Below are 18,311 nucleotides of genomic sequence, written 5' to 3'. Positions count from 1 at the left end.
TCGTGAGATACGGTCGTGCTTTCATTGATGTTCAGACGTGTGCCTTCTTGCACTAATAGCCGGACCACATCGTGATGACCGTGTGCAGCCGCTTGGCAGATTGGCGGATCTATGAAGCCCCTCCCATTGATCTCCACGCTCGCCATATTCAGTAGACAAGCAACTGCGCTCACGCATCCGCGGGATGCGGCAATAGAGATTGGAGAGTGACCTGCAACGCAAACATTCGGATCGATCTCTGGCACCGCTAGCAGCCGCCGTAGAAGCACGGTATCCAATCTGGTCGCGGCGTGGTATAGAGATGTAGACGGCATTTCGAATCTCCCACGGCCCCCAATAAGGTTCACGTCGATGTCTTTCTCCGCCAACAGCCTTTCGGTTACCTCATAGTAAGACCAGTAAGTAGAAAGCCAAAGGGGCGTATTTCCATCCCTGTCGGTGCAGTTCACATTGACACGCGGGTGACTCAGAAGCAAATCGACCACTTCAGGGCGATTACTTTCGATGGCCAGATGGAGTGGCGTGTAGCCTTTCCGATCCTGGCTGTCTAGTGCCGGATTTCTTCTTTTAAGAAGCCGCCGGACAGCCGCTAGAGAACCATGAGCGACTGCGTGATGCAGCGGTAGCGGAGCGTCCCGTGATGATTGAGTTCCAAGAAACAAGTTGGAGTCTGGATCGTTGGAGAGAATCATTTTCATCACGGGTCTATTGAAGTGACGTGCCCAGGCCCAGGGTGAGTCACCTGAATCATCCTGTTGATCAGGGTTGCTACCTCTTGACAGCAGAAGATGTACGAACTCTATCCTGCCAGCGAAGACCGCGAGGTGGAGCGCCGTTCGGCCGTGTTTGTGTTTGATGTCCACTCTGACTTTGGGTTGTTCTAGAAATATCTTGACCATGGAGTAATTTCCATAGTGAATGGCATACCACAGCGCGGTCTCGCGCGCTTGGTTCTGGATGTTGATTTCTAGCTCTTGACGATTGAGCAGCAGCTCACGCATTGCGGCGGAAGCGTATTGAAACGACCTCATTAAAGGTGTTTTCCCTCGGAAAAAGGCATTGATGTTGGCATTGTGCTGGAGCAAAGCCGCCGCAAGATCAACATTGTCGTCTTTCACGGCCAGGTGCAATAGATTGCTGTTCTGGAATTTGATGTTATATCTCCAGATGCTGGGCTGGAGTCTAAAATCAAGGTCTTTGCACGATTTTGCAAGGGCGAACATCGCAATACCATCCAAATGCGACACAATCCACAGCAAAAGCTCGTTGGGCAAGTCTCTGATGGTAGACTGTTACGTATTAGCTCATCGGTAAGCATGGTAAGGATGAGCTGGAACATACCATGATTGGACAGTGGATTGGAGCTAGGAAGAAATGAAGTGTGGTCGAGGATGAGGCAAGAGTGGTGAAGGTTAGACGTGACGAGGCCTTTATATACGCGCCTCAACTAAATTCCGTGGCCAGCGAGGGGTGTAGCCCGTCACTCCGCTGAGATGCATAGCAATCACACGGCAGCATCCACGCCTTGACAACACTGTTTGGACGGAGTTGGAGAATCTCTGGTTTCCAACTCCTGGGAACACCAAAGTTGTTCCCAGTGGCGTGTCAAGGGCCCCGGGAGACCGAATCTGTCTTAGTAACACTTAACGCATCTATCGCCATAAGCGTTCAGGCGAATCACAGCCTGCAAGGCGCTCCGTGCAAAAACTCGGTCAAACTTGAAGACACCAATATAGGCCGTCAAAAGCTGAACACTCCCTCACGGGAGAGCCGTTCGAACTATGAAAATTGCAATCCAAGCTCTGCGCTATTGCCAAAGATTTCCCCTGCGCAAGATGGCACCGACAACGGCAGGCCGACCAACTTGGTCTGCAGTGGTATGAAATAGTAGTCCGCAACCAGATGCGAGTGCCTCATGACTCTAGAGTTGCCACTCCACCCATTGTGCATTCGCGCCGGCGTCAGACGTCGTCAGGCTCCAGGAGACGCCCGGCGGAATCAGACAATACTGACCGGTCACTCTCTCACGGGCTCAGACAAGACCCGACGGTGCCCCTGTGGACTAGCCCTGCGCCAGTGCAATCAATCAATCCCTTTGTGACTGTCGAAATGCTGCGGACCAACAGCGTATCGTGGCACGTTTCGCCGGCTCGACCAGCTATTCTGACCTCGGTCATTAATATCTGGGCCGGGGTCCAGGACTTGTCGCTGCAGAATCTCAGCTTGAGTGAAGATGTCGACGAGATTCACTGTGTGTTTTGTTTGGCCGAGGACGAGGAACAAGCAAACGAGTGCGTGATCCTGCGTTGCGATCGGTGCCAAGCGCATTGCCATCTATCCTGCGCGGAAGAGTGGTTGGAAAAGCGACGGGCGGGCTTTGGCACGTCATGCTGTGTGTGGTTAGTATGAATCTCTCAGTTCTGCAATGTCGAAATGCTGATAAATGCAGTCGAAACGAAGGAAGTCTGGATGCCTTGATTCGTCCACTCCGAGTCCCCTCGGCAAGCGAACCATCAACCGATAGAGAGCCTATCACCGTCGGATATTCAGCACCAAACGAACCTCGCCAGAGTCAGCTGCCTCAGCGATCAGTGGGATTCCCACGGGTGTCAGCCGAGCAGAGTGGGCTGCGTCGCTCAGCCAGAGTGGCGGGGGCTCATCTAACGCGAGACCCATCTACATCTGCACCGCTTCGCCGGTCGGCACGACTGCATCCCACTCAGCGTAGGTGATTACAGTTTACAGCAAACGCGAGACGGAAATGGGAAATCTGTCGATCACACGTGACTACACGTGACCAGACGCTGGCATTCGGACCAGCAACAGAGAGATATGGAGTTTTTAATTAATGATATTTATTGTGTTTGCACCTTCATCCTACGGCGAAGATAGGTAGATGTTCAGCATGACTCCGGGTATTTGCCGCTTGCTCATATGTCTCTTTGATATTGTTGCCAAAGTCTTCCCAGTGAGCATTCTGACACACAGAAACTACAGTCTCACCTTTAAATCGATAGGCAGGAGCATTAGTTTCAAAGAGCGTCGACATTCTTCTTTTACCGACAGGGGCGCGGGCCACTTTGGCGCCGCGCGACCGGGATGAAGGGGTGAGTGAAGTGAGGACAATGATAATGCCTAGTATCCTTGAGATTTTTCAATCACCTTTTTCTTATTAATTTTTCCAACTCTTGCGGATTCTTAGATCAGTGGAAATTTTTCGAAAGCCCAATACGAATCGAACTGCAAATAGCTCAGCACCATATATGTCACAACTCAATTGATAGTAACTATTTCTGCTGGACTGGTATCGTGCCCTTTTTCGAACCCCCCTTTCCGGTTCGGAAATTACTTACCCCGAGCCGGAACTAAGATCTGGCAGCTAGTTATCTATCTTAATTTCTACCCCGCTGCTCGCTGGGGCTTTGTCTTATAACAATCACCTGTCATTCCATGATTTGGAAAGCAGCCAACAATCCCCCCAAAAAAGAGGTAAATATTCCAGCTCTGCTTTCGCTACCACGGCTATGATGCTTACAAGCTGTTTTACTACAGCGCGCTATCACTCGTCCAGTCGCACCCCGCTGAGCCATGCCCCCGACCGAAATCAAGACCGATGCGTTGCAGGAATTCAACGAGTTGGCTTCTTGGGTTCATCGAAACGCAAAAATGGAGCCGGAGAAAGGGAAGGAGAACAAACTAGTATGCACGGACAAAGCTCGCGAAGCCAAAGTGCGACCATTATTAGAGAAGCTGGGATATGCCAATATACCGGTAATTCGATATCACAACCTGCAAATGAGCCAATTTCTAAATGGAATTTAGGGTCATCTCGCCTCGCTGCAGCGAATATTTGGAAAAGCCCTGATCGAAAAACCCAATGATGATCGATCGGTGTTATTTTTCCCTCTGTCGATTGGGTCAGGACCTGAAAGTATAGGCTCTGGGAACATGCATGTCGCGGGTGAAACCCTCAAACCCGGAACCTATATTCAACTAACGGAGACTCTGGAGCTGAACGAGCAATTAGACTGTCTGATTGTCCTTCTACCATAGACCTGTGAAGGGACTTATGGGATTCTATGATTTGACATTCATTGTATAAATTATGCATCTTAAAATTTCAAGCGATCCAGCGAGGCATTCAGACCTATAAACATACTTTTGTGTTTCTGCGAGTTCCTTTTTCCTTGTTATAATAAACCTGTTGCAGCTAACAAGTTCTGTGAAGCCAGCACAGAGCGCACTGAGATTCGTACTTTTTTGTTGCAGTCCAAGTCAAATGGATGAGGGTGCAAGTGCAGCCTACTGAGGAAAAAGTCCGAATTATTGAAATTTCACTCTAAGAGTTTTGGTATGTGCTGAACCACGCCTCGCCTGTACCGAAGCCCCCTCCCTGTGGCGTCGACTCTCCGAGCTGCGGATTTGGGTATGTGCTGAACCACACATCGCTTGTCCCAAGGCTGCCTGCCTCGCCGAGGTGTGGATTAAGGTATGTGCTGAACCACGCCTCGCCTGTACCGAAGCTTCCTCCCTGTGGCGCCGACTCTCCGAGCTGCGGATTTGGGTATGTGCTGAACCACACATCGCTTGTCCCAAGGCTGCCTGCCTCGCTGAGGTGTGGATTCGGGTATGTGCTGAACCACGCCTCGCCTCTACCAAAGCTCCCTATCCGTGGCGCTGACCTGCTGGGTTGAGGGTTAAGGTATGTGTTGAGCCATGGGTTGTTCATCTCAAGGTTGTCGCCCACTGTTGTAGGTTCACCGGGTTCGGGATCCACCGGATGGGCTTGGCCATCTATACTGCCTGGCAAGCTAGGCATATTTCTGAATAACCCGTCAAACTCATTTTCCGATTGGGGCACTCCCGGTGTTGGTCGGCCTTGAAATTGATTCGATGTCCTTTGATACTCGCCATCTATAAGGTTTAGTAACTGACAACCCAGCTTTAAGGACATATTACCTTTTGAGGACGGGTTTGAATTTTTATTGTAACGTCTTTTCGAACATCCTGCTTGTTCAGGGCCCTTATGTCGTTTGGTGTTGTAAGGGCCATGGCCGTTGTGTCGACCTACTGGGGTTGAGCCATGCAATCTTCGTCCACGTCGGTTCCTACCGGTGGTGGCTCCGGCCGTTGCGATTGGCCTCGACGCCCTCGTCGTATGTTGATTTTCAACAGCGGAGATATCCGATAGATCGGTGCCTGTGCTCCATGAAAACTCTTCAGGCCGATACGATGGTTGGAAGGCATCATTGAAGAGAGCACGATGTGACTCGACTTTTGTGTATGTATATCCTAAGCATTCACAGATCTCTGATAGCCTAGGGTGGAGCTTTGTCAGCAAAATATCAAAATATAGTATACAAGTGAGTAACACACGAAGTGCTGTCTTTGAAAATTTCTTTTATTATCAAAGGGATTGCAAGTGGCACCGAGGTGTTTGTATTATTTGTCGGGTAAGAGTCGTCGTGTAATTGTGGTTTCAACCCATCCAGTAAACACTTGGGATCGATAGAAAAATCGTTAAATCGGGCATAATAACTAACTTGACGCGCAGCTTGCCAAAGTTAGTTTGTCCAAAGAGAATGGCTCGACACATACCAACAAGAAAAATGTCCCAGCTTCGTAAATCCCACCTGGTTTGAGATAAAAGAGATATGGCTTTATTAACCCATTTTGCACCACGAATTAGCGCCTCGAACCGTTTTGAATAGGCATCGGATCCAAAAACCTCCCGCATGGACTCATACACGTCATCTTTGCTTTCGACAGCTGTCAAAGCGACTGCACATAAAGAGCAAAATACGAGCTCCCGGAAGCACGTCAACTGCCGGTTTGTTGTACTGGAAGACTTCAGAGAGTTACCGTACTCGTGCAGAATAGAAATCGTTGTACACTTGGATGTCTTATTGAGCATCACCTTGGGCTCATCAGATGGAGCAAAGCCCTGTACTAACCCACGAAGAAGCGCTGCACGTTTTGGATCACACACAGAAATCCACTTTTTCCATGTGCTCGACTGGGGTAGATTTCGGACAAAGGATGTGAAACTGGAGAGTATCTGAAGCTGGCCCTTTGCGCCCTGGCCCGGCGTATCTCTTGTTCTTTTCTTCGAATTGAGATTTATATCGTATGATGGACGGAACTCGATGATTTCAAATGTGCTGCCACCTGTGTTGCTGTCATCCTGGCTAGCTCTTCGGCCTGAGAATGCTAGCCTCGTTTCGTCTCCCAACCCTTCTTCTTGGATACTGCTGCTTGATTCACTAATTTGCCTTCTGCTGCCCTCGGCTACACCACACATATGGTTGGCTTGGCTCAAATCCCCTTGGATCCCTGTGAAATGATTGTTTCGACCGCGGTCTTGATGAGGAGATGACCGGAGAAAAATGTTCTCCAAATGGAGAACTCGCGCTTCAAGGAATTGAATGTAATCAGCATCGTTACCCTCGAACTGGATTCGGCGGCCGCACGTCATGTGTTCTGTTTGATATGGAATAGTGAAAGTTGACAAAGAAGCAGATTGAAGAAACTCCCCTACTCCAGGCAGGCATCCCAAGGAGCCCCGGAGGCAAATCGATGATTAAGCCCCGGGACCGAAACCGAGAAAGGTCCGTGCGACGGTTCGCTGCAGTTCAATCACACATGCAGTTGCACCATATTTATCACCTTCTGCATCCCCTCGGCTTCACTAGTCTGTGCGACTTTTTCTACAATACTTTCACCGTCCTCAATGCGAAATGCACCATCGTTTGTTCCTAAAGCTAGGCTAGGGCGTGCTACAGGACAATGAAGGCTTAGATGGCTCAGCCTCAAAAGAAAGCCGGCAAGGTTCCAAACCCTCGTGGTTGCTAGGCTTAGAAGCTCACGAAGCCTTTACTGAGCACTGGATCGGTCCTGAGCGAACCCTGTGTCCGGAGTACATACTCATGGCCAACCCCACAGCGCTAAACCGAACCAGGTACCCGCAGTGCGGGTTTTGAATCTGGCTAAAGATCATCGGTTGATAAGACATGCTATCGGTCCATTCCTTATTGTGGATACATTTGCAACGTCTGTGATAATTTAATTGGATGGTGGGTGATATGCCGGGCCTAGAATACGGGCACACCGAGCGGCGCTTAGTCTGGTTTTGTGATTGGTACGCAAAGTAACCGAAGACAACCCAATCATACGAATCAATTTCAGCCAAACGTTGATTGTTTCAAAATATCTTGCTCCATCGAGTTCAACAAAATACCTGATCCGTTGCATTTTGCTCCTCGGGGACTTCGAAGCAGATCTCTCAACATGTGGCAAAAAGCAACAAACCGGGGATTATCGTGCCAGCGACGATACCAGTCTCCTTTCTTGAGCCGTTTGCGTCAGATAAAGAATATGGAATAGACGGTATTACGCCAGGGTGCTGACTTGACTACAGAATTGCCTCTCGCGACGGAGGGAAATCTAACCGTGATTTCGGCCTCCTTGCTAACGTGCGCGAAGTACAGGTCATGTAAGCCGGCCCGATTGTCGCTACATTGTTTTACTGCATTGTTGTTCTAAGTCTGGTATATCTATCCTTTGATATAAATGATATGGTTTCCTAGGCAAAACGAATTATTGCAAATATCTAATTCTCGGTATATGGGCGCCTGATGCATCTTGCGACCAAGTATGGAGAAACTTCTTTCTGCAACAATTACATATCTCATGGTCTTGAGATTAGAAGTGAGCTTCCCTTTCTACTCCAAAGCAATTACTAACCACGTGGTCAGCCATGGAACATCTTCCACGTCCGACAGCGAGATGTCCGAGATGTCCAAGACGACCAAAATGGCCAAGGTGACCAAATACTGGCAATGGGAGCAAGTGGATGGAAGCTAGAAATCTCCCTCGACGAGATGAAAAGCTCGATATTTGGATGTGCATTTCTTCTCGACCACGGAGGATATTTCTGGCGTATAGTTTGTCACGCAGTGCAACATTTGAGGAATCCAGAGTGGAAGCCTCTATCTGGAACCGACGGCGTGCGAGTTGGAAGCAAAATCCAAAAAGGAATACTCTATCTATGTCCTGTCATTTATGGAAATTCTTCCACCTTGGTTTCATTCTCCATGCTGGAAATGTCGACCCCTGGCCAAATAATGATTTGGCAGGCTGAGAACCCCGTGGCCCAGTACACGCTCCAACTCAAGGCCGCACTACTCCTGAAAATCATTCAAGCGGGTATGATCGGAAATTGGAAATATTTTCGGCGCTTGATCCTCGACTTCGCCATTTTTGGGCAACGAGTCTTGTTGATTGTTATTGTCATGACCTTGGGGCTAGCAAACTCTGTGTGGGAACGAAGATTTGCAAGTTATTTTGACCGTCTCGAGTGATTGGGCGCAGTAGACTTTTTTTTCTGTTGATCTGGAGCTTCGCTTTGGGTATAGTGGTTTCGGGATAATGCCCTCCAATCTCCTGAATTTAGCATTAAGATGTTGCCACTTGAGACCAACAATACCTTCTACCGCCCAAGAGAGGAAAGGGGCATCCAATAGAAGCCTATCTGGTCTACTGTAAGAGATGTATAGTTCTATGCTCTAGGGATTTTATCAACCAGTCATTATGGATCTTGTTCATAATCGAACAGAATATACCACTTCCAGCATTTCATAACTCACCCCACATTCTTGGGCTCAACTTTTGTTGAGCAAGCCTAGAGGTACATGGGACTAGAATACATGTACCTGCATTTTGAGAGTTTTCCCCTGGATGAACAAATCCAGTGCTGTGCGTTGTCGATTTACTCTCATAAGTGATATAAGTATACCGAAATTGTCCACATTCGCATGTCCTTCATCATGCGTGACCAGGAGCTGGAAACACTTTCTCTCGGTGCGTGCATATTGCATTGTTTGATCCTTTATGTTACAATTCTGATTTGCGTAATAACTTGTCGCCACATCCGAGAGTGCTTGTTCTACGTATGTTTACCCCGGGCTTTTCGATACATGGCTTACAATTTTTAGTGAACAGTGACATACAAGTTGCAGTGTCGTTAATCGGCATTTCTCACACCCAGCTTGTCCTACTTACTTCATACGACATCACCGCGGGACGAATATGAACCGAAGCGCTCCGTTTATAATGATAGGACGTGCACTTGAGTGGCTTCAGACTGAACAGGTATGAAGCCTCGATGATTTTACGTCAAGTCTGACAGACCCAGGCACACCTGGGAACAGATTGGAAATTTTATTTTGCTCATAAAATCATGGATACAAAAACATTGTTACAGCAATCGGGCTTTACAGGCGACGGGACTGTTGCGTGTGGAATAAAGGTATCTGAGACAATGCAAATGTTCGACGGGGAGGTAGAGGTGACGAATAGTGTTGTTGTTGTAGTTAGCGCTGTTTGATTCAAGATCAAAGGACGAATTACATCAAGGATTGATCAAATTTTACAAGATAGAATAGCGGAGACTTACAACCGGGGTCAAGAAATTTGCCGCCTCCACCGAGGTGAAGCTAAAGGCCCGGACCCCTATCAACTATAAAGCTCCGGGTTCCCAAACTGGTCTCAAAAGATATTTGTTTCCATTCAACGCGTTGCTTTAGTTTTCTACAGCCGCCGAACCATAAAAATCCCAATCGACCATGCAGGCTCGCGCTCATAGGGCTTGTGAGGCCTGTCGCAGGAGCAGGAGACGCTGCATTGAGGGACCTCCATGTGAGAATTGTCTCGAACGTGGAAAACAGACTTGTGACTTCATGGCCACTGCACCTCGCAGTAAGTCGTTTGGACAGCACGCAAGGCTGGATACCGATGCATGCCGCCTGTGCCTCAGGAACAAAGCACTTTGCACTGGAGGGCCGCCCTGCGAGGAATGCGTCGAAGGAAGTGACATTTGTTCATTTGATACTGAACATCACAGAGAGGACCACCTACATAAAGGTCACAGCTCAGCCTGCATACCGTGCCGCATACGGAAAACTCGTTGCACCGGCAGAGTGCCTCCCTGTGAAGCCTGTACTTCGCGTGGGTCTGAAAGTACTTGCGAGTTTGTCAAGACGACAACAGGTGACCCCGAAACTACGACGACGCACACACCTCAACATCAATCTGATGACTCTGCCGAGCGACGCTGTAATGCTGTTGCGGAACCAGTACCAATTCAACAGCACGAGAGCACCCTCAGCGTAGGGACCGACAACGCGCGGTCACCCTACACTTTGACCGCGCATGACACGAGAAGAGTACGCCGCAGCGAGTCACTCGACTACACCGAACAACTTTCCACAACCAGGAGTGTGACCTCTCTGTCTGATTTGAGCAGAACTCCAAGCCTGGATGCTAGCGATTCAGATGGGAGTTCTCACGCATCTTCTCAGACAAGCTGCTCTTCATATGACGAACTACTCCACGTCCTTCCAAACCGCCAAATGATCGATTCTTTGATAGTAAAATACTTTTCATCAATTTCCACGGTAAATCTGGCCTACCAAGAATGTTGCGATTTGCTTATTCACAAAACATTAGTTATTTTGTGTCGTCAACGCTGCCCAGTTCGAGACCGAGTACGAGGCTTTCTGCTGCAACACTCAAGTTGGGACGCCATCTTGGCTATCCTTGCTTTTTGCAATCCTAGCACTAGGCTGTCGGGCCGAAGAAGATTCCAAAATACTCTATCTCTCCGACGACCTGTCGATTTTCTACGAGAAAGTTGCCTGGCACTGTTTGTTGGCCAGTCACTCACCGTCTGAGCCATCACTGAGTGCGTTGAAAGCAATCTTACTTATTATCTATGGCCGCGCACACCGCGGGCAGGATGTATTCAGTGATCTACAACTGGCTTATCGCATGGCGGCATCTACCAAAGGTCATATCACCGGACAAAATGTGGTTGAGCCCATGGTCAGCGAGGAATATCGATGTCTATTGACTGGCATGAAAACGCTGTCCCTTCTCAATGCCCAAGTACACGACTACTACCGCAATCAGGATCTCATACAAGATTTATTCCCTCCGGCTGCTATTTACGAGTCCACTGTAAGAGCCAATCTATCACTGGGCGTCGAAGAATCACCTCCGCAGATGACTTTTACAATCTTGAATTTGCAACTTTCGGAAATATCTCACACAATCTCTGTGAGCACAGAGATTGGTATGCAGTCCGAGTGGAGCCTCAAATGTATTGAGGCTGAGCTATTTCGCATGGAGAAACACTGCAGCGAGGTTTACGCCAAACTCAGTCAATCTGATTCGCAGCTGGGTGCTCATCAAGGCAGCCACGATATCCTGGACTGCTACATCAACTCTCTGCTTCATCTTGTCTTCTTGCCTGATCTCAATCGATACCTAGATGGGGAAATTACACCTGACACACGAATATCTCGATCGAAGTGCGTTACTTTTGCAAAGGCTTCGTTGCGGAATTTTAACCTTTTGGCTGAGGATATGGAGTGTAAATCTTATGCTTGGTATATTCGAGGTGTTGGAAGTTACTATGCCGAACGATCAGCACTTACCCTCACCAGATGCCTTGCAGGGTTTGAAGAAGAAGATCAAGACGGCGAGGCCAGGAATATCCTGAACCATACGTTGGGAATATTCTCTGCATTATCGGACCGCAGCATCTTCTCTGCAAGAGGAGCCTTTCTTCTTGAACATCAATGTATGCCTATTCCATTCAATAGCTACTCCTCGCACCATGTTCTTTAACTTCATTTCAGGAATCCAGACGGACACTCTTCGCGAGGGGTTATGTTACCTCAGCTTGCCGAAATTCTCGACGGTGAAGCACGTTCTCCGCATCGCCCAACATGGAACATTCGATATCTCAATGTATTAGACAACATGTGTGTATTGCTTTACAAAAATACATAGCCTTTAACTTGCTTCTAGATTTATCAATTCATTCTGTAAAATATGTTATTAAACCCTGTACATCGCTCTCCATGAAATCTCCAGAGCGGCACATTGATGTAGATAGGCATGGTTTCGTAATGGTTATAATGGGTGGATCATCCAATGGTTATAGGTGACAGGAAGGGATGTAAAGCTCCGAGCTGACCGGCTTGCTAGGCTTGCTAGGCTTGCCACGTTCAATAGTTGTGCATTAGTCTGATAGTATTCAAAGAATGGCGTGTTTCCCCATGCGTAGTCGCATTCCCTTATTTCCTTTGAAGGCTGGTCAAATCCACGCCACAAGCTAGTTTTTCAGTTGCGAGAATATAAAAGACTACATCTCCCCAGCACTAAATGGTGTTATAGGCAAAACCATATCTCCCCTTTACAGCGGGAGCAAGACCAGAGCCTGCCAAATTCGAACTAGGCTTTATCTGGTTAGTCTCTATTTCTCCGCAGATATGACATCCACCCAGGGTATGTCGTACAACGACAACCTCCAATACTCCGCCATGGAGGTGATGGGATATTCAAAAGTCCAGACCGGCGCACCGCCCCGGGAACTGGTCACGGAGGTGGAACGATCTCTCCGATCGCGACCAAACGTAGTATCAGGATCCGTTACGTACGGAAGAGGGGATCATGATGCATGCGAAAGCTATTTGAAATTCGGAATCCAGGGTGGTGATGTGTGTTATTAACGCGTGACGGATATACAGAGCTAACATCCATGGAAGTTCACCAGGAAGATCGAAGAAGTGATCGGAAGGCCCGCTTTTCTTCTCCACCAAGGCCCGGTCGTCGTCCACTCGTCCAATCTTCCAACCAACTGGGGAATCAATGCCGCCCACCCGGTCCGAAATGGTGTCTCCGTCTTCCGAACCCTGTCGGGTGACCTGGAGGACCGAGTGACAACCTTGAAGCTCTATCCGATCTCCCACCACTTGTCGAGCGCCGAATTCGCACAGGAAAGGGGAACACCGAGAACTTTCCATTTGCGATCGAACGAGGTACTGTTCGTGCGAGGAGCACTCAAAATGGAAATTTCACTTCCTGCTGGGGGATTTCTTGCGTGGCAAGGATTTTCTGAGGATCCGTGGGGGATGGATACGTCTGCCCCTGAAGCTTTTGCCTTTATGAAGATCTAGAGGGGAACTATCGAGTTGCTTGTTGAATCTGCATGTGCTGCATAGCGCATCTCTGTCGAGAATACTTTAGCTGGAGAATATAGCCAGATTGCCCATGTAGCTTACCGGGAAAATTTCCATGGATACATTGGTAGTTGAGCCTCAGGCGAGTTAGACGTCGCGCCCAATGTGTGACGTATGCAAAGTCACCGCCTCGCAGCATTTCCATTGTTCGGACTTCTTCAGACAAGGATAGACCGCGCAAGGCGGGAAGGACGGGTAACCAAAGGAGCGTAATTCCAGGTCCAAATTCACGTTCAAACCGCATCAGCCTGCGTCCATGTTGGAGAGCCTTTTTGGTGTTGTGATCGTCAGACAATCCATCTTCTTGGATGAACGCAGCCATAGTTCCGAAGCGATGGGGCCCTGGGCATGGCGTGGGCTCATTGCGGCCAGTCCGTCGAAGCCAGTCTTGCTCGCGCAAAGCTAGGTTTGTCCATTGGTGGACATTTTGGAGCCGCTGTATCCAGCATTGGGTATTATTTCCCATTGCCATCAGCTCGGTAGCCCGCCGTATTTCCCCTTGTACTAAGCTCCACCCTAAGATGACAGAGGTCAAGTCGAGGCTAAGAAAGCAAATGAACAAATTCAGCTGTATTAGGAAGTCTTTGAGCAGTCTTTCCGCAGTCGCTGGGGGCATGGTGTTTACTGGAGAAGAATGACCGCGTGCCTTGAATCGGCAGGTTGAGGGGGCTGTCAGATAGTTATCCAGAAGCAGTATAGATCAGACTGACCGCAGGAATTCGACCTTGGCTCTAGACACAGATGGAATCTCAATGTCGGCACGTCTGGCTAGTGCATCACCCCTGAGTACCAAAGATGCATTCGTCGCAGCCCTATTTATTAATCAGCCTGCTCAACCCTTGATTACATCTTGATGATCTGTTTGCACATGCTAAATTGGACTCTCTATCTTTTGGCTCATTTCTCTGGATCCCATCCTGCTATGTACATCCTACAGTTCCTCCAGTGCTTCGGTATCCCAAAGGTATGAAAGAAGGGCGTTCGGTTCTGATCTGTCACATGCTAAACCTAGCCTTAGAGAACAAATTCCACAACAACACAGACCCCTAGTACAGAAAAAATGATAAAATTGCATAGCGAATGCGGCATTTTCAGTGTACCGCCGGGTTTTCAAAAAAGCATGGAGTTTTCCAGGGCCGGAAAGGGGGATGCTGCCCGGCCTCAAGTCGTCAAAGTGTGGTCCATCAACTACACTTTCATTGAGGGGTGCAAAAAACCATTGATTGGTACCTTGGAAATTGAAATGGCATTTGATGGGGTGGAGACTGTGATGAAAACCATGACGTATACCGATGTGATTGGGATGGATGGAGGCAAGGATGCAGTGGCAGAATTTGGGCCTGTTTTTTTATAAGGGAATCAACGAAGCAGAATTAGGGTATATTTAAGGCCTTTGGTTTTTTATGGCTGTGCACACTTGCCTACTGGTATGAACTTGAAGCCAGAGCTATAGGAGGACATTAAAAAAATTCTCAGTGTATATGTCGATAATCAATTAACACCACTGTACAATTTAGGCCACAGCGAATAATAAAGTCAATCCCACTTTACCAAAACTGTACTTTGTCCCTCACATACGCGGCGTATCACAACTAGAGCACTATCAAGATATCGGTCTCTCCAAAGACAGATCAGGGCCCACAGGAAGAAGACGGCTTCATGTTGGCAATATTACCGAAATGAACCCAAGTTCCAGATCTTTGACCTTATACCGGTTTTTGCTAGCACTCTGGGGAGGGTATGAAATCTGAACCATACCATATATGGAATGTCCCAAGGCCAGAATCCTTCGCCCCCTTGCGACCTGCGACTTCTTCTTTCGACATTTCACATGAGCCATGGTTGATTGGGTATGGTGATTACGAGCCGGAATAGAAGAGCAACCCCGGTTCCCTAGGTTGTAGCCACTGTTTGATGGTAATCTTTATTGAGCGGATTACAAGGGTTGGAGGAATTTGCTTCACCTAGATAGTATTCCTAGCTGCAAGATTGATGGCCGGCGGATCACAACATTAATCTCACTCTAAACGGTTCCACATCGCTTGCAGACCTGCCCTTTCCCAAATCAATCTGACCTGCCTATCAATCGCGCTCCATTCCAGACGACTCTCCCCTACTACATACGAAAAACATCAGGCCTGACTTGTGCCTCGCAGCGAAATGCGCGAGTATCCGATAGGTAGAAGCCACCACAGAGCCACAAGCTGTCGACTACCCATATCAATTCTTTCTCCCGCAGAAGTATTCCAAGAACTCATCTGTACTCATATTGCGGTTCACAAACTTGGCGCCCGGGCTAATGTTCACGTTGTTCATCTGGCGAATGGAGGCCGGCTCTACTGCGCCGTTCCGTATACTTTCAACCTACATCAAAACATGAGCGGCCTGTCGAGTCATAAGATTATCACAGGAAGTAGTATCATACGACGCAAGTACTCTGTTCAAGCGATCCAGATTCCCCGACAGCCGGACGCCGGTTGTTCTGGTTCGGCCGATTTTTTGGTCTGTCCCCAATATTTTCAACTGTCCCGTTCATGATTGATCCGCCATCAACGACAAAGTTTGACATGGAGTGTATGGTGGTATTGCCTAATGAGTTTTGTAATTAGGAGACACGTTCGGTGAAAGCATTAATGGTGGGTTGTGGAGGTACCTAGATTGATGTTTTGTTCGCCGTTCCGGTTACTCTCGAAGCCAGCAGAAGTAGGCTATTATATCATCAATTAGAAAATAGATATACATTAAGAGCAAGAACAGTTCAGCAGAAACATACCTTGTTGTCCTCCATTACCTGCGATTGCACCGTCCCCTCCCCAGGTACCGGTAAGTCCTGATGGGTCTTCTACCAATTTAACACTCACATAACTCGCGAATACACTGTAATAACACTGTTATGGAATGTTTTGTAAACTTACGGTGCGGGCCTGCAGCGAAAGTGATAGCCACTGGAACGCCCGGCCAACATGACCGATAGGGTAAGAGGACGAAGGCCGAAGTCCACGGGCCTTCGCGGTATTAAGGTGCCGTGTCCAATGATGGTCAAGTCATGCTCCGCCTGTCCCAAACGAAGGAGCAGTATAATCGGCTAGACACTGCCAAGAGCGTAAGTACCAAAGAAAAGATTTCGGCAGAGTGTGGAAGGTGAAGTAAATTGTCTGCCTAGGTCTGGCGCTCATTACGTATGATGGACTTCTACCGCAATGATGGTGAGTCAACACTTTGCGAATCTATAAGTGGATCGGTCAAGAATGGGCCGGTTTTAATAGGCCAAGGGTGTAGGCGAAGAGAAGGTTCAGACAAGAAAACTTGGGGTCGGTCCGGGTCACATCGGAACGCCTGTTTGAGGCAAGAGCGCCTATACTCTGATCCACCGACCCCTTGCAAGTCTGGCTCCCAGAGGATTTGCTCGCAATGGGTTAGCCTTCTGCTCCTAGCTAGGAGTGAAAGTCAGTCTCATGGCAGGAATCCAGATCACGCCTTCCGATCCCCGCGCGTGCTTTATTTTTAGCTTGAAGGCAGGACACAAACATCTTCCTACTCGTCAAGCCCGCTGCATAAAGCACTTTCAGGTAATCTCAACACTTGAGCTATCTGAACATACCAGAATATAATCTAACTTATTATTATTGGCATAATGTACCAAGACGAAACCCTATTCAACGTCAGCACAAGCTTCCCGTACGTGGGAGTCCAAGCAGACTGTCCGCATGGCCCAACATACGCCCCTTTGATGCGCTCCGCTCCTACAATCAGCACAGCAAGTGGTCATGATGTGGGGTTTCAACAAGCGCAAAGCTGGCTCAGTGCACCTGCACCTTCAACAGTTGTTGTGATATGAGGCTGGTGCAGATCAGGAACCAAGCCGCGCCGTCGGAATTAGATCCGAAGTATCTATACAGACGACCAAGTTGATTGAAAATCAACTTGGGTAATTCTTGTATATATAGGCTCATGCATCCCTCCGAGATAACAACTTAATTCATACCTCTGAACAACAACAGGTTATGAGCCCGAGAGCAAATCTTGGGTGCCGTCTCTACTCATCTAAGAATCATTTTATCAATCTTGATTATATATCTACCCCGCTTTCGCCATCATCACTATGTCTGCTCTGGTCCATGACTCTCCCGACCGAGCCGTCACGGCTATCGAGCCTTTGACAGGAAGCGACAACTTCGCGACCTGGAAACGTCTCATGACCTCCTACCTGAAAGCCAGGCAGGTCTGGGATGTCGTGTCGGGCGACCTTCAGCGTCCCGACTGTCTATTCAAGTACGCCAAACCTATTACGGCGGACATCCACCCCTTGGTGGAGCCCCACCTCAATGGGGCGGTGAGGCAGCGAGCCATTGAAGCGCGCCTCGAAGTGGAGGTCCAGGCATTTGAGCGCCATCGCGAATGGTCGCGCCGCGAAGCCGAGGCCTATCACACCATCTTCCGGTACCTGTCCCCCCACATCAGCATTCATGTCGCGGGACTAGAGACGTCTCGCGACCTCTGGAATGAACTTGAAGAACGGTACCGGCGAATGGAACTCGCCACCTTCTGCGAACTGTTTGCTCAACTTCGCGAGACCACCGGCGAACGATGCGGCAGTGCGCGCGAATTCGTTGATCGTGTACGGTTGCTCGTACATCGATTGAATGCCATCGCGCCCGGATCGATTGGTGATCGGACACACATCGCGATCTTGCTGACGCAGATCGGACCGGAATACATCCTAGTTGTGGATGCGATCCAGAATGACAAGGATCCGGTCAACCCGATTACGATTGGAAATCGGCTGTCTAATGCCGAGCAGACGGTCCGACGAAAGGAGTCTCCCGTGCCCCCGCAGGGAGTCCCAGGACCGTCCGTCAATGCAGTGCAGCGAATCCCCAAGAAATGTGCCTACTGCAAGAAACGCGGCCATGTGGTCGCGGAGTGCTGGAAGAAACAGCGCGAAATTCACCCGCCTAGGGACCATGCCCTGAAGGCTGAACGGAGTGCTTCCGGCTCACCAAGAAACAACATGCAAAATATACCGTCAAGCCAGAGAGAAGATCGGCAGGGCCCGCCGACTTCCAAGAGACCGAGGATCAATATCGTGAGGGCGAGGGTGACGACCCTCTATACCCACGCACCGCAACCCCGGTGGATCCTGGACTCGGCCGCCACCAGCCATATCTGCTGGGACCGGAGCTGCTTCAGCAGTCTGCGGCCCCACCGCGAGATGCTGGACACGGC

At 48.9% G+C, this 18,311-nt stretch overlaps 2 protein-coding genes across 2 annotated transcripts; one reads left to right on the top strand and one right to left on the bottom strand.

The window, feature by feature from the left end:
* Positions 1-3,588: 3,588 nt before the first annotated feature.
* Positions 3,589-4,053, top strand: N7506_001814 (uncharacterized protein; the record flags this gene model as incomplete). The annotated part of the gene is made up of 2 exons (XM_056951110.1): positions 3,589-3,771; positions 3,823-4,053. The coding sequence occupies 2 exons, from the start codon at positions 3,589-3,591 to the stop codon at positions 4,051-4,053; spliced, it is 414 nt and encodes a 137-aa protein (XP_056817025.1).
* Positions 4,054-4,339: 286 nt separating this feature from the next.
* On the bottom strand, positions 4,340-6,475 carry N7506_001813 (uncharacterized protein; the record flags this gene model as incomplete). Its single annotated transcript, XM_056951109.1, has 4 exons — positions 4,340-4,914; positions 5,113-5,292; positions 5,599-5,781; positions 5,863-6,475. 4 exons carry the CDS (start codon positions 6,473-6,475, stop codon positions 4,340-4,342), a joined length of 1,551 nt encoding a protein of 516 aa, XP_056817024.1.
* Positions 6,476-18,311: the final 11,836 nt, after the last annotated feature.

This window comes from Penicillium brevicompactum (genome assembly GCF_028827555.1).
Source record: "Penicillium brevicompactum strain IBT 35665 chromosome Unknown utg000001l_segment0_segment0, whole genome shotgun sequence".
NCBI lineage: Eukaryota > Fungi > Ascomycota > Eurotiomycetes > Eurotiales > Aspergillaceae > Penicillium > Penicillium brevicompactum.
Note: the sequence above shows the minus strand (reverse complement) of the source record. Positions and strands in the feature narration are given on the sequence as shown.